We start from the raw sequence: 21839 nt of genomic DNA on the forward strand, positions 1-21839 counted from the left end.
GGGAGGCACAGGGCTGTGCCGTTTATGTCCTCATATCAGATCTCTTTTCAACCGCTTGAAGAGCAAATTCAAAATCTCTCCACATAGATGATCATCATGGTGAGATAGATGGATGCTCACATCCAGTGGAGGCGAGACACTTGTTATCTGGCACAGACTGTGTCCTGCGAGAGGTTAAGGAGGAATGGCAGCGTCCTTTCCGCATGACCGCCTCCACCAGCCTCGGCCTGCAGCGACAATCTGGGACCGAGCATCACACTTTTTTGTCCAGTTAAAGCAAACCCTTCTGGGCTTTATGTTTTCAAACGCAGGGCCGATCATGTCAGTGGCATAAAAGGACGCTGCTCATCACAGCAATGGTTTAATATGCACAAAGCAAGGCGACATAAAATGACTGCCCTGGCCTGCACCATGTCTGAAATGGTAGTGTGTGTAATTTACGACGGCTGGTTTCTGCTCCTACTGCGGGGATGTGAAGGAGCGCATCCACCTCTTCTGTTGCAGCGATGCGCAGCCGTGCCGCATGACTCACAACGGCAGAAGTGGCACGGATGTAAACAGGGGGCGGGCTCAGGTAGGCCTAACCTGTACCTACCCAGCCAATGGGGCTCCGCGCCGCGCTCCCTTCCTCTCCGATCCCGCGCCTCTCATTGGTCCTCCGCCGCGTCGATCCTGTGCGGGAGCGAGGCGCAGCTTCGCAATTACACCGCGGAACGGAGGAGAGGGGCGAAAAAAATGATTAATCTGTCACAGGCGAATTTGTGTTCGGGATGAGACCGCTCTGACATTCAGCCGAGCGGAACGAAGCCCACTGGCGAGCACGATTCATGCACAGGAATTTGAGATAAAGCCGATGCACCGCCATAGCAGGTGGTGCTTGTATAATCGTCCAGGGGTCTTGTCACTCGTCTTCGCCGCCTGATCCGCGCGTCGTTTCAGCACTGGACAGCGACCGGGACCGCCGGACACCGAAAAACACCGAGGGAATCCTGAGGCGGGGTAGGCTCACAGCAACACAGTGCTATAATGTGTGATTACAGCTGAGATATGCTGTCAGCTGACACTCTTTTCTATTGTGTATCTGCTGGCAGCGGGCGACGCTTTGTTTTACCTTTATTTAGTGAGCGTGATTTGTGGAGCCTTGAGCGCACGGGCTCGTTCACTGTGACTGTATGGAGCCTATGCAGCTCCACTCACCAGATGCCCTTGAAACTATAGGCTTCGTGCGGCTCGCTGTGTATGTGTGTGTGTGTGTTTGTGTGTGTGTGTGCAAGAGAGGGAGAGAGAGAGAGAGAGAGAGAGGGAGAGAGAGAGAGAGATAGAGGTTATGGTGGTTGTGGTAAGCAACTGCGCAATTGTCTGTCCCTGTCTGTTCATATCTCTCTTTTCTGCCCCCCCCCCCCCCCCCCCCCCCCTCCTCTCTGCTTCCACAGTCGGTCCGACCCTCGCTTGGCTCGGGGCAATGCGCGGCTAGATGACTTCACTACATCAACAAGCACCGCGGTATCCTGGACTAATATAACAGCGACACATCTCCCTCCCTCCTCCTCCTCTCTCTCTCTCTCTCTCTCTCTCTCTCTCTCTCCATTCGCTGATCCCGAGTCCCTCCGTCTAAAGGCACCATGGGAAACCGTGGCATGGAGGACCTGATCCCGCTGGTCAATAAGCTGCAGGATGCCTTCAGCTCCATCGGGCAGGCATGCAACCTGGACCTGCCGCAGATCGCAGTGGTCGGCGGCCAGAGCGCAGGGAAGAGCTCCGTGCTGGAGAACTTTGTAGGCAGGTAAAATTGACCACCACAAATAGGATAATCCCTTCTCCCGTTAACCTTGAGGATGACATAAGAGGCCTATGGGGCCAATCTCTCTGTGCAGAGTTCAAACCATCTCTCCTCAGCTTTAAGTCACTGCTGTTGCACCTTGTGATGAGATCTTTTTTTTTTTTTTAAAAAACACACAAAGTGTCTTGTGGCTGCTAACAGAGGAAGCTAGCTGTATTTGGGTTACAGCAGCACCTTAGGGATTTCAGCCCAATCCAGTCCTAGAAATATCCATTGCTTTTTCAGTTTCCAAGCATCCTTGCAAAGGCATTAATATGCCGGCCGACCCTGTGAGAATCATAGTGTCATCTTCTGCGTTGCATAAAATGCAGATTGCAGAGACACATAGCTGCATGTAACCATTTCAAATCATCATCCTACTGTACATGCAGCAGTGTCAGCTCCCACTCCTGAAAACACACATGAATATTCATCATCCCGCCCTGGATATTGGTCACTCACAACAAATAAATTATGAGCAGCTGCCTTTGAATTGAATTATATTTGTTTTCAGCATAAGGATCAAGCCCTTCCCCAACCAGGAATGCAATTTTATTGGTAACATCATTTTATTTAAGTTACAAAATGTATCAGAAACAAAAGTGCACCCAGGTCCCACAACAGCTGCCCAATAGCTACTATAAGACATGCTTTTGTCTGATTTTCTGCTCAGTAACATGGTACCATTCTGTTTTGTCGGAGAGGACCTTTTATTTCAAGGCTAGTTTTAGTATCCATCAATTTTCTAACAATAAAGAAGAGTTCAAATCTCTGCATCTCAGGATTTGCTCTAAATTGATTCATTTATTGTATTGTATCATTTGTTTGTGCAGTGTCCGCACCAGTTGTTATAATATGTAACAAATGAAAGGGTCCCTCCACAGATTTTACACGTAAAGGTCAGTTTATTCATCATGGAGAGCACTACTCAGCCTGTGAAACCTGTAGCTGTGTAATGTCTTCTGTGGCTCTGGAGGGAGCTTGCTAACGTCTGAGTAAATAACTCGGATGATGTCATCAGGGCTATTTTATGATGATGTCATCAGGATTATTTCAGTTAGGCTTATTATTTGACAGAAAACATGTGTTATAAACTGGGGGCATTGAGTTTGAAAGATGAGAGCAGGGAAGGTCTAATGAAAGATGCTATTGAGGGAAATTGCATTATGGGAAATGTAGGATCCACTGTTTTTGGATCTTGAGTCATGGTGGGGACTAAATGTCTGAATATCTCAGCCTCTGCTGCTTCAATTTTGACCACTTTTTTTTGTCACTGTCTCTCATAAGTCCCACAACTTAGTGGAAGTGCAACACTAAATCACCGGAGTACCTCTTTAACCACCATTTTACAAAACTATTTAGCTAAATTGTCTTCAGTTCATTTTCTTGTGCAGTTCTAACATACATGTGTACAGTTCCAGATGGATGCATTGATTTTGTCCTGTTCCAGCCCTCACTGAGAGTTGTGCTGCTGAGTAATGGTCCATCTGTCCAGAACTGGCTTTGCACAGTGCTGAATGGACAAGTAGTGGGCTCGTCTTTTTTTAACTCATTCCACTTGAGGGAGTTCTGAGGGTCAATATGTGTTAATAAGGTTTCTTGGAACAGACCTTTAGCATAGGAGGTAGTCGTGATGGCTGTCAGGTGTGTGGCATGCTCATGCGTGCATGGACACACACACACACACACAAAATGAGTTGGTGAGGAACCCCTCAGGAAATGGTGAAGTCATCGTTTTTAAATGAGGAAGCTTCTTCTCAGCAGTGCAGCTGCTCATTTTGACTTGTTGTTTATCAGGTTAGATAGTCACTGCACTGTGATGGAGTGTTAGAGCACTTGGTTGGAGCAGCAGCAGCAGCTGAAAGCTACAGGAGTTATTGTGTTTTAAAATGGCCCCTATTCCACTCAAACTGTATTCAACTGGCTTATAGCATACCAGATGAGTGATATTGAAGGCTCTAAGTAGCTGGCCGCCATAATATAGGGTGCAATTATAAGAAAATTGCCCTTTAAGAATTCAAAGAAAAAAGCCTCAAGATGAAGACATTATTATGCTACTTATAGCCATGCCTACACTCTTTGATAAATGTTTACATTGGCAGTGGTTTGATAATGATGATAATGATAATGAGGTTTGATTGGCTGTCTTTCCTCAGGGACTTTCTGCCACGTGGATCTGGTATTGTCACCCGCAGGCCCCTGGTTCTGCAGCTTATCAGCGCCACTGCAGGTGGGCGCACGCACATTTACACACCCACACATGCATCCTCCCGCTCTCCCCTTTTTAAATGGTACTGCTTTTTTTTCCCTTCTCACACTGGCATCTCACATTATTTTCCTCTCTTACACATGCAGAACAGCCACCACTAATCTCAGTTATGCACTCTTCACTTTCATCCTCTCAGAATGGGCTGAATTCCTCCATTGCAAAGGGAAGAAGTTCACAGACTTCGATGAGGTTCGCCAAGAGATCGAGGCCGAGACGGATCGTGCCACGGGGGCCAACAAGGGCATATCTCCCGTCCCCATCAACCTGCGGGTTTATTCCCCACACGGTGTGAAGTCATAACTCAATTTCCTTCCTTTCACTGTAATAGCACACAATAACACTTTTTCATCCAAATAGATTGTGACAAGCTGTGAGTCATCATACTCTCGCTTCCATCAGTGATCCTCTGCCACTTGCAGAGCTCCATTCAGAATAAAACTAAATTGTTGGAATTGGAATGAATTTATAGCTATTAGCTGATAGCTAGCATAATAGCTGATAACTGATAACATGTAGGTTACAGTAAACATCCAAGAACATTCGATTTACGTCTTGAAATGCTGAGATACAGATGCTGGGTTAATTGACAATTAATAACAAGGCCTAAAGTGCTTTAAGAAGGACATTTTCATCTTTGTGAAAAACATGGACAGATAAAAGTGAGTTTTCTGGTTCTCACAGAGCGATTCTCACAGAATTATCAGCAGTTAGCTATAAGCTCCTGGAGGCGGTCGCACCAGCAGTTTAGTGAGTTCAAACGTAGCCTAGTTATAATGTAGCTAAGTCTAAGATTACTAAATGGAGAATGACTCTTCACTAAATTACGTAGAGGTTAGTTGTTACTACATATTTAAACCAAATACTTGGCAAACTGCCAGGTGTAGCTGCCAAAACCTGCTTGTTAACATATAACCAGTTTAGGGTGAAGAGTAGAAGAGGTAATGTTAGTTAATTATGGTTGATATATCTGACCTATGTATTAAATACGTCAAACTACAAAACATTATGTTAATTACGTTAGCTTAAATGTCGTTGGTTAGGTTAGCTAACGTAATCAGATAGCGTTGTTCCCCAGTCCTACTAAATTGCATTAATACTGCTAACAAAAAGCAAAGTAATATCTACATTTACAAAGGATTGTAATTTTGCTAGGTTTATTATATAGCTTTTCCCCCCAAAAATAAAATAAAATATTTGGAAGTTCAGTTACAGTTCATTACTAATGTCTAGCCAAACTAAGACATTAAGTTTTAATGGTGCAACATGCTAGTAATGACTAGCAGTAGCTAGCAGCCCAGCAACTCAATCTTGGTTCCATGATAAGTTTATTCAAGTTTAAAGATTAGCTGGTATTTGGATATTTGTATTGTGGTATTTTGGGCTTTTGTTTTTTGTCTAAATACAGATCTAATTGTTGTGGACAGGCTGACAAATATATGATTTCATAGTATTTCTATTTTTTCCTGCTGTAGGGGGCAATGCTAAAGCTATAGGGAACCATCCCAGCTAAAAAAAACATTTAGGAAAGAATGAAGATCCCCCTATGACTAACAATAGGCCACAGAAATGTCACACAGGTATGGCCAGCTCTTCTTATATTGCGTTCCTCTGACCGTGCAGTGCTGAACCTGACTCTCATCGACCTGCCGGGGATCACTAAGGTGCCGGTTGGAGACCAGCCTGTGGACATCGAGCAGCAAATCAGGGACATGATCCTGCAGTTCATCACCAGAGAGAGCTGCTTGATCCTGGCCGTCACTCCGGCCAACACTGACCTGGCCAACTCTGACGCTCTTAAACTGTCAAAGGACGTCGATCCACAGGGTAAGGCAAGGGTGTGAGGGCATGGAAAGGATACTGGAGAGGGGGCTGTAGGAGAGATCTAGCACGGAAAAGGTGGCCTTGTGGTTGGTGAGACGGATCTGAAATAAGACATCGAATCTCTATCAGCTGCAGGGATGATGGTCAGTGTCTGACCTTGTCCTTTGACTTCTCTGAATGTGGAAGCAGAATTTCCCTACAGGGATCGATCAAGTGTCACATTATTATTAGAAACGAGGGGCTGAGAGAAGGGGAAAATGAAGGATAAGGAGGGCATCAAAAGATAAATGAGTAAGGAGAGAAAGGGTTTATCTGAAAGAGTCTCCTTTTCCTAAGGAGAAGGAGACACTGGAAGTGGGATAACGAGGAAGGGCAAGGAGAAACAAATCAACTTAATGTAATGCCCAAAGAGTCTGACCTTCAGACAGGAGAGGAGGGCACAGGAGAGGAGAAGAGGATGAATTAGCTTGGATGAAGTAACCTTGGGGGACGAATGATATCAGACAAGGACAGTGAGATGGAAAAATACAGGAGGGAACACATAGAGAAGTGGATGCTAACAGCCAAAGATGCTTGGAAAGGATGAAGTGGCAGAAGTAGAATTAAATATGAGTAAAGAAGAAGAAAGAAGTAGAGGAGAGGGAAGGAATAAAGGACAGGAAGCTAGAGTAGCTGGAGTAGGAACCTGGCAAAGTGGGCATTCCAAACATATTCAATTTACAATTATATAAAACAGAGAAAAGCAGTATAAACTCACATTTTCGCATTAAAGCATTACCATTACATCCTTCCACTTTTTTGACCACCTTTCCAGGTCTGAGGACTATTGGAGTAATCACCAAGCTGGATTTAATGGACGAGGGCACAGACGCCCGAGATGTACTGGAGAACAAGTTGCTGCCGCTGCGAAGAGGTGCGAAATCCTCTCCCTGTGTTCTTAATCACAGTATCCAATAACGTCTTTCGCTTCCACTGCTTGTTTTTTCTGTTCATCTCGCTCGTGTTACTGCTGCCTTTGTCTCCCGCGATTACCATTCATTATTTCTCCGTGCTTATTCATTCCCAGGTTACATTGGAGTGGTGAATCGCAGTCAGAAGGACATCGACGGGAAGAAAGACATCAAGGCAGCTTTGGAGGCTGAGAGGAAGTTCTTTTTGTCCCACTCGTCATACAGGCACATGGCTGATAAAATGGGCACCCCACGCCTGCAGAGAGTGCTCAACGAGGTGATCATGGATTTACTCCTGGTGCTTTCCAACAATGCACTTTATATAATTAGAGGACGGCCTTGGTTTTTTTTTTTATGCTTCTATTGTACAGCACACCAGTGTGGGTGATACAAGACTGTCAGGTGGAAAATGCTCTCGCTCTTTCAAGTTCAGCTCCTAATAATTTATAACTTCACTCAGACAGACATTCCACACTTTCTCCTCATTGTTAATGTATGAATGCATCGTCTTTGATTACAGTGAAATATACAGTCTTGGTAGATAAATCGCTTTATACAGCCAAAATGCCAATAACATAATCTACTTATTGACATGCCTGTGTGATTGTAATTTTGCTGGCTTTGTGTCTCTATAGCAACTGACCAACCACATCCGGGACACCCTGCCAGCTTTCCGCAGCAAGCTGCAGTCCCAGCTGTTGGCTCTGGACAAGGAGGCCGAGGAATACCGGGGATACCGACCTGATGACCCATCCCGCAAAACCAAGCAGCTGCTGCAGTCAGTGCCCCATTTTCTCACAACAAGAGCATTTGCATTAGATTAAGTTTATACAAACAAAGTATCCCTCTCTAGAAGTAATTACCTTCTTCCATAGCAGCCATTGCTTATCAACTTATATTTTAGAGGTCATTGCTGGTCTTTTATTTATTATATATTTCCTGTTGTTGTTGTTGTTGTTGTTGTCAGGATGGTGCAGCAGTTCTCTGTGGACTTTGAGAAAAGGATTGAGGGCTCAGGGGATCAGGTGGACACAGTGGAGCTGTCTGGCGGAGCAAAGATCAACCGCATCTTCCATGAGCGATTCCCCTTTGAACTGGTCAAGGTGATAATATGTATTGCACATACAAGAAGATGGCTCTGCAAAAAACAAACAAACAAATCATTTCTGACCAGCACATTTTTTTTTAACTTGACATGTTTCAAATACAAATGGTTTCTTTCCACACATCAGGTGTTATTTTCTTGATATTAGTGCACTCATCTCACGCCCGTAGCCAGTCCAAATCTCCCCAACATGCCCTCTGAAAACTTTGACCACATACAAATAGAACAGTCTCTAAATAAATGTTAACTATTTGGATTTTTTCACATTTAATTTATTTATTGAACATTAATTATACTTTATGATTATGGTGTGAACATGGAGCTTAAAGTTGTCAGATTTAAATGTATTCAATCTCTACTACAATTCCACAATGTGTCATGTTTTAATTGCAGGATGTGAATGCCCCCACATTGCTAAAGCTGCAGCAGTCATCTGCCTTATTCTGTCGTGTTTAAAGATAGTGACGCTCATCTCTAGAAAACTCCTGAAAGAGAGGAAACTGCACAGGGAACATCTGAAATAATAACACCCCAATTTAACTTTTTTTCTTCTCATTTTAAGACAACTAAGTCTTGAAGGCTGAATATAAGACTAAACGACAGCTCACACACACGCTGCTCCTCACACACATTGTATAACGGCCTCTTATGTTCTCTCTTTTGAGATTTTCTTTTGAATGATCCTAAATAGCTTCACCATTATCAATAATGGGTTACAAATACAGCTTTTGGTACTATTTTCTGTCTCTCTGTCTCTCTGTCTCTCTGTCTCTGTCTGTCTCTCTCTCTCTCTCTCTCTCTTATCTCTGTTGTGCTTTTTCTCATCTTTTACAGTTGTACAACTCTATTCTCTGTATCCACTGTCTAAGCCCCTCCTCTCTGTTCCCCTCAGATGGAGTGTGATGAGAAGGAGATGCGTCGCGAGATCAGTTATGCCATCAAGAACATCCACGGTATCAGGTAGGAATTTGTCGACTAAACTAAAATATGAGATTGTCAAAATACATTTTTCATTTTCTATACCCCCTACACATCAGTTTTTTCCCCAAAAGGCTCACATTTCCTCCAAATATATATATATATATTTCCTCTGAGTATATATTTAACATATATATTTGATTTTAACCAGTGATGCTACCACTCTCGTCTTTCTGCCTGTTAACATTAAAAATGTATCAATACATTTATTCACAGACAGTCAAGCAGATTAACGTTGATGTGGCAAACATCATAACAAGTTACAAATAGTGCAGATGTTTGAATTTGGTTTACCAACAGCCTAAAAACACACCAATGGTTTGGATGGCAATTTATGAACAAGGGAGGAGCATGTCGTCTTTCCTTCTTTCTTTTTTTATGTTCAGTTCAGCCTCTCAGTGTGTTTCTATCTTGGTTCAGCAGCGGTTAGCCACCACAACCGGTGAAATTGCCACCCAAGTGAGAGAGAATCGGACATTTAAAGAAACACCACATTTTAGCCTGAATTCCCTCCAAAAACAATAACAGGTCCAATATCTACCCATGAGTTTTGGCACTGACCCCTTTATTATTGCAACCACAGACTGTATACAGTATGAAGTCTATGGTGGCTACTGGTTGTACCAAAATAAAAGTAGATGGAGCCACTTTTCATCACTTTTTCTCTTCCTCTCGGTGGGTTTCAGGACTGGACTTTTCACCCCAGACATGGCGTTTGAGGCCATTGTTAAGAAGCAGGTCATAAAGCTGAAGGGGCCCTGTGTCAAGTGCGTGGACATGGTCATCCAGGAGCTGATTAACACAGTGCGCCAGTGCTCCAACAAGGTAACTCATGTTTGAAGGGAAGAACAGTTGATAAAGGATGGGTGAATGAAAGAAACTTCAATTGAAAAATGATTGAAAGAGAGAAAAATTAAAGATGAGCTCCCTGTTGAAAAATTCTGTTTTCAGCTTGTTTCTGAGTTTGGTTTTTATTATTCATTATTCCACTTTCCTCATGAAGTAGTGATAAGCTGTGTGATGTGTTTTCAGCTGGAATGCTTCCCCACGCTGCGAGAGGAAACGGAGAGAATTGTGACGTCTCATATCCGAGACAGAGAGAGTCGGGCCAAGGACCAGGTAACACTCATTCGTTTGCTGTTATGGACATAACCACTTGTTTATGGGGGAAGGTCTGTGACATGTACTGTATATGCACATACTGAATGCACGCAAAGATCACGTCAGTAGCCAGTTTTCCTTCGTATGGAGAGATCTATATCCATATCTGTAATTGTAATGTTATAGATTTACAAACAAGATACCAATTATCCAAATCGATTACTATTAATATACATACTGTATAACAATATATTTGAAGAAATAATTGGGAAATAAGCTTATGTGAAGAAGATTAATGCCACTCTCATGTCTGTACAGTAAATATAAAGCTACTACCTACAGCTGGTTAGCTTAGCTTAGCACAAAGGCTGGAAACAGGGGGAAACAGCTAGCCTGGCTCTGTCCGCAGGTAACAAAATCCACGTACCAGCACCTCTAAAGCTCACTAATCAACACTTATTAAAACATATCTCGTTGTTTAATCTGTACAATCTGTACAGTTGTGGTTTTACGTGCCGGACAGAGACAAGCTAGCTGCTTTGTGCTAGTAAGCTAACATACATACAGCTACATATTTACCCTTGAGACATGAGAGTGGTCTTTCCCAAAATGTTCAGCTACTGTATTCTTTTAAGAATGAGTTACACTCGCTTCATGTTAAATGTTTCGTGTTGTTACAGGTCCTGCTGTTGATAGACATCCAGCTCTCTTACATCAACACCAACCACGAAGACTTCATTGGCTTTGCTAAGTAAGGACTCCCATCTATTAGCTCAACTCCACCATGACAATTTGTTTATGTTCAAACAAGTCAAGCTGGTGAAAACAAACATTGACTCCTTTTACCCCTGTCATGTCCTTCTCTTTCCTCTACATCCACCTTTCTCTCACCTTTGTCTCTCCACCGCAGTGCGCAGCAGAGGAGCAGTCAGACTAATAAGAGCCAGAGTTCAGCAGGAAATCAGGTGAGCATTTGTCACGTCTCGTGTGTCGCACACAAACAGCAGGGGCACAAGGTCAAGGGAGTTCTGTACACCCACATAGCTGCAGGACGGCTGCTGCAGAGACAATCAAAACAGAGAGATGCTGAAATGAAAGAGATCTGATCCAAGACACTCTTTCGTTTCAGAAACTCTTTGGCATTGCAGAAATTATATGTTCTATACATTTTTTATTTAATTATTATTTTACATTTTAGTCATGCATGCTGTATTATGTTTAGTGGGGCACCAGTTGTGCACAGTGGTTTGTTTGCTTCTTTGATTTTATCTCAGTAAAAGAATCACATTGGGTTCTATTACTTTATGCCACCATCATCACTGGTGTTGTTGTTGAGACGTCTCCCTTTGTTTGAACCCTTCCTGTGTCATCAAGGTGCCACTTTGCATTTCATCCCCATCCCTTAGTGAGAATCTCAGCTGCCCTCTTATGGGTGTCTGTTGGTGAGTATCGTTCATTGTGGGTTATGGTTTGCAATGTCATTTGTTCCTGCAGTAACACTTCTGCCCATTGTGTGGTGCTCTCCAGCTCTCCAGCTGCATAAGACCCTGTCATTTTCTCGCTTTCCACTATGACAGGACAAGAGTGGCAAATTGGCTGTGTAAGCTACTGTTGGGGTATTTTCTTTAAGACAAGTTGCACTGGAAAAGTTCCATTTTCTTTAGTGCCACAAGGTTTTCTAAATCCCCCACATTCCTTCCTGTTGCAGGCCTCCTCTCCTCCCGCATCAGGCCTGATTGTAAGAGTTTACTATCTAACCGTTTACTCTCTAACACCCCCTCCACCCACCAACGTCCGCAGACTACAAGGGGTTGCCAACTAGACCAATAGAAATTAAAATGTTCCCTGGTTTGGCAATTCAAATATCTACAACTAAAGGTGCCATGGATCCAGGCACAAAACAGCCCTCTAATTTGTGCCTATGGTAGAAAGGCTTTGTAATGATTTGGGTAACCTCCTTAGTGAGTCTTAGGCGGTGCAAGACTGACAGTAATCTAACCTAATAATCACTTGGCACTGTGCCCGCAGGCCTGTTTACGTAGGGCTTGTGGGGTTAATACACCTAACACAGTTGACACACACACACGCTTTATTGTGTGCTTGAAGCACCTAACACAATGGTCACTTAACAAGCTAACACGGGCCCCTGCTTGAGGCATTGTGAACACGGTTCCTTGAATGAGACTGCACTGACATGCACAGTCACATGCTAGGCTCTGAGTGAATCACCAAGACACAATGACACGCCTAACCTGACCTTCACACACATTTCATCGCAATTCATGCATTGATGACTTGCACAGATTAATTAATTTGTGCCAGCTTTAGCCATGATAAGTTGTACAGATTTGTTGTCTTAGAGTTGAGTGAGTTGTTTTTTTTAATAAAATTATTACAGATGTCATCCTCTTGTTTTTTAAATTTATTTACTTTTTTTTTTTTTTTTTACAACATTACAACTATTTCCCTCCCCTCAGGTCATTCGCAAAGGCTGGCTGACCATCAACAACATCAGCATCATGAAGGGAGGAGCCAAGGAGTACTGGTTTGTGCTGACTGCTGAGAGCCTCTCCTGGTTTAAGGATGATGAGGTGAGTTTAAAGCAGCTATTATCAATACTTTCTATAATAACAATGGATGGAAAGGGACCGCTCCTAATAACAAACCCACAGAGAATTATCACCACACTCTGCAGTTCCCCTTTAGCATTACGGAGCATTTTACCATCTTTCAGCTCATTGTTTTTTTTTTTTTCTGGCAACTCACAACTCTCATAGCGTCATTCTTGGCCGCAGCAGGCAGCTGTTTTTAGCAAAAAAGCCATTTAAATTTTATTTATATAGTGCCAAATCATTACAGAGGTTATGTCAGGGCACTTTTCATATAGAGCAGGTCTAGGCCGTACTCTATAATAATATTATTTACAGAAACCCAACAGTTCCCACCATGAGCAGGCACTTGGCGACAGTGGCAAGGAAAAACTCCCTTTTAACAGGCAGAAACCTCGAGCAGAACCAGGCTCCGGGTGGGCAGTCATCACAGAGAGAGGAGGAAAGGAAAGGGAACATGCAGTAGCACAATGCAAGTTCCACATAGAGATGTAAAGTAATAGTTATGGTAATGGCAGGAGTAATAATATGAATATTAATAAAATGATAACAATATTAATAATGACAGCAATAATAATAAGACTAATAATGACTTGCAATAATAGATCCGTGGTCCATAGATTCACTATACACTACCTGCTCAGCACCAAACAGCAGGGAGACAAAGTTATCAATTTTAGCAGCAAATGGTCGCGAAAATGTGAAAAATATTCTTTGTGGAATTTCTCTTCCTGTACTTAACTCTTTTAATGAAGTATATATATATATTGCACATAAAATCAACAAAGACTGATGAACGTCAGTCTGATGTTGTGCAGAATGGAACCAGTAATTCACTTCACACATACCTGTGGTGAAAAAATGACTCGGATCTCTAGGATGTTTTTTTTTTTTTTTTAATCAAAAGTTTATTATTTTTTTATTTCCATTATCAGCAACAGCATACTGGTTATTTTGGAGGGAAGCACCCGGTTTGCACCCACCACTTGGTCCATGCTGCTGGCTTATTTGGTGGGCTGATGTCTATCTGCCTGTCTGTGCCTGCTGTACAGGTTGGAGGATATTCTGCACAGCAAGTGTAGATAGGCAGACACACTACAACTCCTTCAGCCAGTCGGTGTTGTTGCTGCATCGCTGTTTGTTTACTGGACCTTGTTTAGTCTCTGTCCAGGGTTCCAAGAGAGACACACAGAGCAGAATTTGTATTTATGCTAAAAAGACAAATTGACAGAGACAATAGTGTTGTCTTCAGCCGTGACTGTAAACTAGATTTTTATGTGTGGTTCCACTTTAATGTAGGTCAACTAAACATGTGGCCAGTTCACTATTTGTGAGCATTTGTTGAAGAATCACCACCGTGATGGAGCAGTTTACTGTATGAATTACATACGTGAGGAGTTTGGCCACGGTTCTGTCATTCACCCGTTCTTTCCATTTATCTTTCCCATTGTCTCGGAGTTTCCCTTCTTTTCTCTCTCTTTCTTCTTTCCCCACCTCTTTCCACTGGGAGTTCAGGCATTCGCTTCGTCTTTGCAAATTTGGAGCAGTCCCAATCCTAACCAAATGTTCACTCGCAGACACCCAAAATATCTGAAAGCATACTCAGCCCACAGACAGCACATGGGCTGCGCAGCATTGGGTCTACAGATTGTCATTTGATACGTTAGTGTGGTAATATAGGAAATTATAGACTCTGTGGCTTTCGCCTTGTATATTTCTGTTCTACACTCCGTGAACTTTCTATAGTCACATACGCATACACGCGTGCACAGATGCACATACACGCATCCTCCTCCCCTCTCTTGGTGTGGTTGGCAGCTACTTTGGAACTGCTCGCATTCTTGGCAGGAAAATCACAAATTTTTAATCCAAACATCAGCCTCCAGTGTTTCAGCAGAGAGAAACCCCTCTATTAAATATCAATACCCCCCACCCGTCAGCTTCATAACCGGCTATCACTTCACAATGCGTAAGATTCCACATGCAACAGTGAAAAAAGTTGCATGCCCACACTTTTCATACTTTACACCACAAACCAACAACACACAAGCTAACACTCATTTAACTGACTTTTCAAATGTGTACATATATTCTTTGTGCATTGGGGCTTTTGCTCGTGTATTTCTTGCACCATCTGCAAAACACTTTTCCTACCAGCTTTGTGCTGTTATTTGACGCCACAGCAATCTAGTATACACAGTGTCCTTTGCCTTAAGTCTTCCAAGTCCATTTTGGCCACCCACTGAAATAACTTCACTGGAGGTGTCTGACTGTATTTTCAAACTCCACTTGATTGATTGGCCCTCGTTCCTTTGGTCTGTGTTAGATGCTTTTGCAGCCGCATTCGCTCCTCCCCCCTTCCAGTGGACCACATCTTCATCAGAGCACCAGGCTAGCAGCCTGCACACTTACTCATTCATGCTATAAATTACGTGAGCTCGCTATTTTTGTGACTTTTTGGCTTTAAATCTTTTATCATTCTGGCTCAAAATTTTGATTTTTCTTCTTCTTTTTTTTTAAAACCTTGGTTTTTCACAGCAAGTTGTCAAATCTGCAGTTAGTGTTGAAAATTGGTGATTGGTACGTTTATTCCAAAGATAAGTGAAAAGGAAGGGGTGGGTGTTAGAATGCACTCAGGACAAAATACAGACGCATACAGATCACATACAGATTATAAATAGATTAAAAATAGCAAAGGGTGAGAAGGAAGGAACAGATGCACAAAAAACACACATCTTGGAGACCTGAAATGCCAACAGAGAGACAGAGAGCGACACAGAAAGACAGACTGACAGAAGAGGGTCCATGCCCAGTCTAACCAATGTGCAGACTACTGTACACCAGTATGACAATGAACAGGTAGTCTGAACACTGGGTGGACGGAGCCGGAGTTAAGAGCCAGGCCTTGTGTGCTGTTTTCTGCCATTCCAGATGCTCGCAGCTCTGTCGTCTGGTGCCCTCCCTTCGCCACCTCTCCATTTTGGCAGCAAGGATCCCGTCTATCGAGAAGAAGAACCCCTCGAAACTGCCATTCGCCTCATCCTCGCTCGTGGCTCTCTGGTGCACGTCTCTTGGCGTGTTTATTTGTTTTGGTAAAACGTCTGAGCTCTGGGTCCCCTCGCGGTCCGTTTTGGTCACGCCGGCCATGAAGAGTATCCAGCCTTGACGTGGCATATTCGCTCAGACGACTGGGACAGACTGGCTGCACGTTCAGGGAGGGGATATTACAAAAAAGAGGGAAAGGGAGAGAGAGAGAGACGGAAAGGGGGGGAGCGAGTGAGTGAGAAAGGGAGAGGAAGAAAGAGGAAGAGGGAGGGGACCCATGTGACCATATATGGGCTGTAGTGACCCCTTGGGGAATACAACCCAGAAGAGTCTGCAGAGTTTTCTTGTCTTCCCTTTTCCCTCTCTCCTCATCCTCTTTAATTCTTACCTGCGACCATCTACCACCACGTTCCGGACCTTCAGACCAGATGTGAGCTTTCTTCTGCAAATCTTTTGCAAATCCACTTTTTGTGTGCCTTCTTCTTGGTCTTGCCTCCTCCTTCACCCTCCGTCTCTTAAACTTCTCCCTCCTTCCCTGGTGCTCTGTGTGCTGCTAAGCACTACCAGATGTTGGGTTTTAACGCCAGGCTGTCATTTAATCTCTCTCCCTCGCTCTCTCTCTCCCTCCTTCTTCTTCTTCTTCAAAAAAAAAATCAGGCAGGAAGTGGGCCCCTGTGGAATGGAAAGAAAAAATATTGAAAAAATATAGAGGGGGAGGGATAAAAGAAAAAAAAAAAGACAGAGAGAGTTCAGAAAAATGGAGGCTAGGATGGAGTGTAAAAATTAAGGGCAGAGTTGCGTCAACCTAAGCATCCGTCACAGGCCCTCTTTGAATCTGCTTGAGCTTCTACCTCAGAGGATGAACACTGTGTTTGAGCAGCTCTCTGGACCTCCAGTGCTTACATAAATCTGCGTATTCCCCGTCTTTACCACAGCCAGAGAGTTTACTCAGCCTTCAGCTACCAGCTCTCTCCGGCAAAACGCACCGTGAAGAACGACTGAGTCTTGACCCACACTGTAATGACTTCCACATGTGCTCTCCTTCTCCCTTTTCTTTCTCTGTTTCTGCTTCCCCCTTCTCCACCCACCCCCCCTCCCTACCTCCCACTCTCATTTCTCCCCCATTCCTCCTCCCTCCCGTCACCCCCTTTCTCTTTGCTTACCCCCCTCTCTCCCTCTTTAAAAAACCTGATTTCACCTTTCTCTTATGGGCACAATCTTTCAATTTCATTGCACAACATTTCATTACATAATAACGGGGCAAACTGCATTAGTCATGAACGTGCTCATGATCCATACCCTCTGTTTTCCTCATTCACAGGAGAAGGAGAAGAAGTACATGCTCCCACTGGACAACCTGAAGGTCCGCGATGTGGAGAAGAGTTTCATGTCCAGCAAGCACATATTCTGCATTTTCAATACGGAGTCAAGGTCAGCTGGGAGATCTTAAATCTTATTTTAACTTTTTTTTCATTTGCAGCTCATGTGGCTGCAGATAAAACAAAACGTTTTGACAGCAGTCCCATGCAGTAGATGGAGTAAGAGAGTTCGAGGCCTGTGTGCTGGTGTAGCGGCTGAAATATGTTTTGGATTATGTGTTTTGTACAGTATGTATGCATGATCGCAGGCTGGGACAAAATGGAACAATTTCCAATAGACCTACAGCTCCCTTTATCAAGTTTGTCTTTCATATTTTGTATTAAAGAGTCACGCAATTTGTCACAAAATGCACCTCACAAGGGTAAAACCACATATTAAAGTGAATTATTGCAGGGAATTATTCGAAAAACCAAGTTACTTGAAGGTCTTGCAGTAGTGTAACTGTTAGTAATTGGTGCAGAACATTCTATAAAACGTTTTATGATAATTCCAATTTCTTCATCCATTTGAAAGACTTGAAACATAAAAAAGGGTTAAACAACAAAATATCCCCCATAGCCTAATAACCTAGTCAATACTTCCTGATGTCAGAGTTTATATCTTTGGCTGAACCCTTTCTGTAACAATGAGGATCATTGTCTACATGTTGTTAAATACTTGCATAGATTAGTTAGATGATTTTAATGTTTATTTTATTTAATACACTCCCTCACTTTTGTTTATTTTGACACATGGTGGTGTAAATGATTAGTTTTGACTTCCATGAACGCGTGTTCTCCTGTGTCGTGGTGCTTAGGAATGTGTACAAGGACAATCGCACCCTGGAGTTGGCCTGTGACTCTCAGGATGATGTGGACAGCTGGAAATCTTCTCTCCTACGTGCCGGGGTCTATCCTGAGAAGACCGTTACGGTTAGCAAATTCATTCATTCTCCATTCAGTTAGTCTTTTACTCCCAGAGTGACAGTTTCATAGCTTTGGTTCCCCTGTTGTGTGTGATCCTAAGTATTATTTATTCATTTACCTGTCCTCTTTTACATTATTATTGTTTTATTTCCCACCTCCTATGTTACTGATTTTTAAAATCAGATTCATACAATGCACTCAATATCTTCTGTAAATGTAGGCCCCTTTTTTCTCTTGTTGTCCTCTCTCCCTCTGTAGGTGGAGAGTGAGACCACCACCACCACAGATAACTTCTCCATGGATCCTCAGCTGGAGCGTAAAGTGGAAACCATCCGTAACCTTGTGGACTCCTACATGGCTATTGTCAACAAGTGCATCCGGGACCTCATGCCCAAGACCATCATGCATCTCATGATCAACAATGTAAGAAAAGATTACTCAGATGTTTCATTCATGTTGGCCGTTATAGGACAGCTTTCCTTTGTTGTTACTGTCAGTGAAAATACTACTTCCATTAATGATAATAGTGACATGATTAAAAAAAATGACCATCAGAAGGCCTGTCCTTTTTCTTCATTTTCTTTTTTTTTTATACTTTTTATTTATTGGCTTATTTCATCCATGCACATTCTTTGTTCACTGTGCAACAAACTCAATTTCATCAAAGAACATAGACATCGTGTACTTTTTCTTCATTTTCACAATTATGATTCATCATCCTGCACTACCTCTTCCTGCCACCAGGTGAAGGACTTCATCAATGCAGAGCTGTTGGCCCAGCTGTACTCCACAGGTGACCAGAATTCCCTGATGGACGAGTCCCAGGAGCAGGCCCAGAGGAGGGACGAGGTGCTGAGAACCCACCAGGCCCTGAAGGAGGCCCTGGTTATCATCGGTGACATCTCCACCTCCACCATCACCGTCCCTATGCCTCCGCCTGTTGACACCTCCTGGATGGGTGGTCGCAGGTAAAATTACTGGAATTAAACTGATCAGATACATGCGTACTGTAACTATTTTCTTCTACACCTTCTTTCATAAACCTTATTCAATACTATATCTTAACCTTTCTGCAGGTCTCCTCCCCCCAGCCCCACTGCCCCTAGGAGGATGTCTTCAGGCCAGCGCCCGGCTCCCCGAGGGGCCCCGCCACCACCAAACCGCCCAGGACCCCTGGGGCCCTTCAATAACAGTGCTGACAGCCCTCAGGCTCCCAGCCGCCCTAACAGGGCCCCTCCTAGCATCCCCAGGTAAATACAGCCTTCACATAACTTATCTGTTGGGAAGACGCAAAAAACCTAAAGAACATATATACACACATTCTTTGCTAATATAATACATTATCGAGCTTGCTTGCTCAGAATCATATCTCAGCTGCTCTTGACAGCTGCTTCTTATCTGCCACCAGAGTTGATACTTTTATAGCCATCAAATGTGATCTGTTGACTTAAGCACTGACTCCCCTCTAAGTTGTGTAACAATATAATATATATATGATATAATAATAAACAATAAATAATAACAATAATAACAATAAAAATGAAACAACAGGTGTGTTTTTGATAATATGATGAAATACTAAACAAATAGTTTGTTAGATTGTTTGCTTGACACAATCATCTTTTGCAGTGGCACATGTCCATGTTTTACACTGCCTCACATTTTTGTTTTTAAAGATTAGCTCGACATTTTGGGAAGAATCATTTTTCAAGAGTTTTAGATTGATACCAGTCTCTTGTTTGTACGGTGAATATGAAGCTACAGCCAGTTAGCTTAGCACAAAGACTGGGTGAAACAGCTAGCCTGGCTCTGTCCAAAGGAAACCAAAGCACCTCTAAAGCTCAGTAATTAACACTTTATATCTTGTTTGTTTAGTCAGTAGAAAAAGCGAAGTGTAAAACAACACATTATGGTTTGACAGGTGGTTATGTGGCAGACTTTTGGACAGAACCAGGCTAGCTGTTTCCCCCAGTTTCCAGTCTTTATGCTAAGCTAAGCTAACCGGTTGTTGAGAGCGGTTTTGAGCTTCTCATCTAACTCTTAGCAAGCCAATAAGAGCATTTCCCAAAATGTTGAACTATTCCATTAGTGCTTCCTATGTCCAGTCACTATCTTTACATCACTAATTTTGACTGTGTCTGAGACACTGAAGAAGTTTGTGCCATCTTGAAGACATTCCTTTTACTTTATGTATGTTATATTCGCCACATGAACATAGCATCTCTTAAACCCGTGTGAAGACTGAAGACTAATCTCTTCTCTTTTCTTGTCCTCTTTTGTCACTGTTCTCCTCTCATTTTTCCTCTCTCTTTCTTATTTTTTCAATCTCTTATCTTTCCTCTTCTCCTTACACATTATCATTCATGCTCTCCACAAGCCGGCGGCCCCCGCCATCTCCTACACGACAAGCCCCACCATAAACATCTGAACGGGTTCCTCATACCCTTATCTCCGTCCCTCCCCTCTTAGCCATGGCTCTGCTGTCCTGGTCTCTCCTTAGTGCAGACACTGACGTCTTTGACCCCCTGACCCTCGATTTCCTGCCAGGTGACGATGTCCATATATCTATGTACAGTATGGTATTTGTCTTGTGGTGTATGTGTATGTGCGCTTGTTGCTTGCCTGTGGTCCAGGTTTGCTTAGCAGATCCACTACCTAATATCAGTCCCTGGAACCTCTACCCCTCCCACACACACAAAGCCCTCACCAAGTCAGCCACTACCCCCACTTGCTGCTTCTACATGAAAATACGCTCAGCAGTCGTACTGCCCTACTCATTCCAAAATGCAGCATGGCACATAAGCTGCTTTTATTGCATGGGAGTGTGTGTATGTAGCGTGTGTGTGCGTGTGTTTTGTGTGTATGTATATGGGGGAGGGACTAATTTGCCTATATGTAGGCTGAGTTTGATTTAGTATTGTATTAATTTATTGTATAATGCCCCCCTAAGTGTTAATTATCAGCTTAATGTTCTCTTAGGAACAGAAGTTGTATCTTAGTATGTGTGTGTACATGCGTGTTTGTGCGCGAGTAGCTCCGTGTACGAGTGTGTGTGAGGACGCGTGTGCATGTGCTGTCCGTCTGCACGTTTGTTGGCGTTTCAGTTGTATTTGTTTTCATGGTCAAAGCTGTTAATGATGAATCATACAACCCTCGGTTGTAAATTTAATGTTGGACTTTTGTGAGTTGTTCCTGTGTTGTAGTAGCAGCCATACACACATAGCAAGGCTGAGGAGCACCTTCAGTATTCTCTATATGGAAACAGCCTCAATAATGCATTTAACCCCGTCATAGGTGTCCACCTGTGCTGTATCAATGGTCAAGTTGTGACCCTTGCGTCCTTAAACTCAGATTCAGACGCTGACCGGTGAGATGGAACTTGCCACTTTAAAAAAAACTGACATATAACATGGCAAAACACAAGTTCCCTCTTGAATGAACAAAGAACATGCGTTTACATGTTTCCATTTAGCCTTTTTCTCAGGTTTGAAACATGCACATCCCAAACTAGCGCCCTTTCTCTTTTCTCAACCCTTTAGCCTCGCTCATTTCCTCTCATTGAAGCCAGTCAGTGAGTCAGCGGCTGTGTCAGAGCTTAAGGCGGTATTGTCAATGTTCAAGTGCTTCTCTGTCAGTTTGTTATTGTGTATGTGGGCCTAAACTGTGTTCTGATGTATATAGGTAATGATAAGGAGATACTGTACCTGTGGACTATAAAGACCTCATCAAGGCTCTTAGCGCTTTAATCGTTCTCTGTGTCTCTATTCACTAAATGCTCTCTTCTCTCTAATTTAGACTGCCTTACTGGCATGAATTACAATTCTGTATTGCCAAAGCTAAATGTAGAAAGAGAATTG

At 43.1% G+C, this 21839-nt stretch overlaps 1 protein-coding gene across 5 annotated transcripts; it reads left to right on the forward strand.

The window, feature by feature from the left end:
- The first annotated feature begins 1622 nt into the window (after nucleotides 1-1622).
- LOC139296615 (dynamin-3-like) lies at nucleotides 1623-20402 on the forward strand. Of its 5 annotated transcripts, XM_070919074.1 has the most exons (20): nucleotides 1623-1783; nucleotides 3976-4049; nucleotides 4225-4374; nucleotides 5709-5912; nucleotides 6724-6822; nucleotides 6976-7136; nucleotides 7495-7637; nucleotides 7827-7962; nucleotides 8857-8924; nucleotides 9629-9767; nucleotides 9975-10061; nucleotides 10724-10794; nucleotides 10954-11008; nucleotides 12521-12634; nucleotides 17019-17128; nucleotides 17874-17988; nucleotides 18241-18405; nucleotides 18727-18950; nucleotides 19059-19232; nucleotides 20360-20402. In XM_070919074.1, the coding sequence occupies exons 1-20, from the start codon at nucleotides 1623-1625 to the stop codon at nucleotides 20400-20402; spliced, it is 2493 nt and encodes an 830-aa protein (XP_070775175.1). The 5 variants fall into 5 exon arrangements, with proteins under 5 accessions (XP_070775175.1, XP_070775178.1, XP_070775179.1 ...); XM_070919077.1 differs by lacking the exons at nucleotides 19059-19232; nucleotides 20360-20402 and adding an exon at nucleotides 11287-11288 and having other exon boundaries at nucleotides 10954-11018; nucleotides 17874-17982; nucleotides 18727-18954; XM_070919078.1 differs by lacking the exons at nucleotides 19059-19232; nucleotides 20360-20402 and adding an exon at nucleotides 11454-11485 and having other exon boundaries at nucleotides 10954-10985; nucleotides 17874-17982; nucleotides 18727-18954.
- The last annotated feature ends 1437 nt before the right edge of the window (nucleotides 20403-21839 follow it).

The sequence above is a fragment of the Enoplosus armatus genome, chromosome 14 (genome assembly GCF_043641665.1).
Source record: "Enoplosus armatus isolate fEnoArm2 chromosome 14, fEnoArm2.hap1, whole genome shotgun sequence".
Taxonomy (NCBI): Eukaryota; Metazoa; Chordata; class Actinopteri; order Centrarchiformes; family Enoplosidae; genus Enoplosus; species Enoplosus armatus.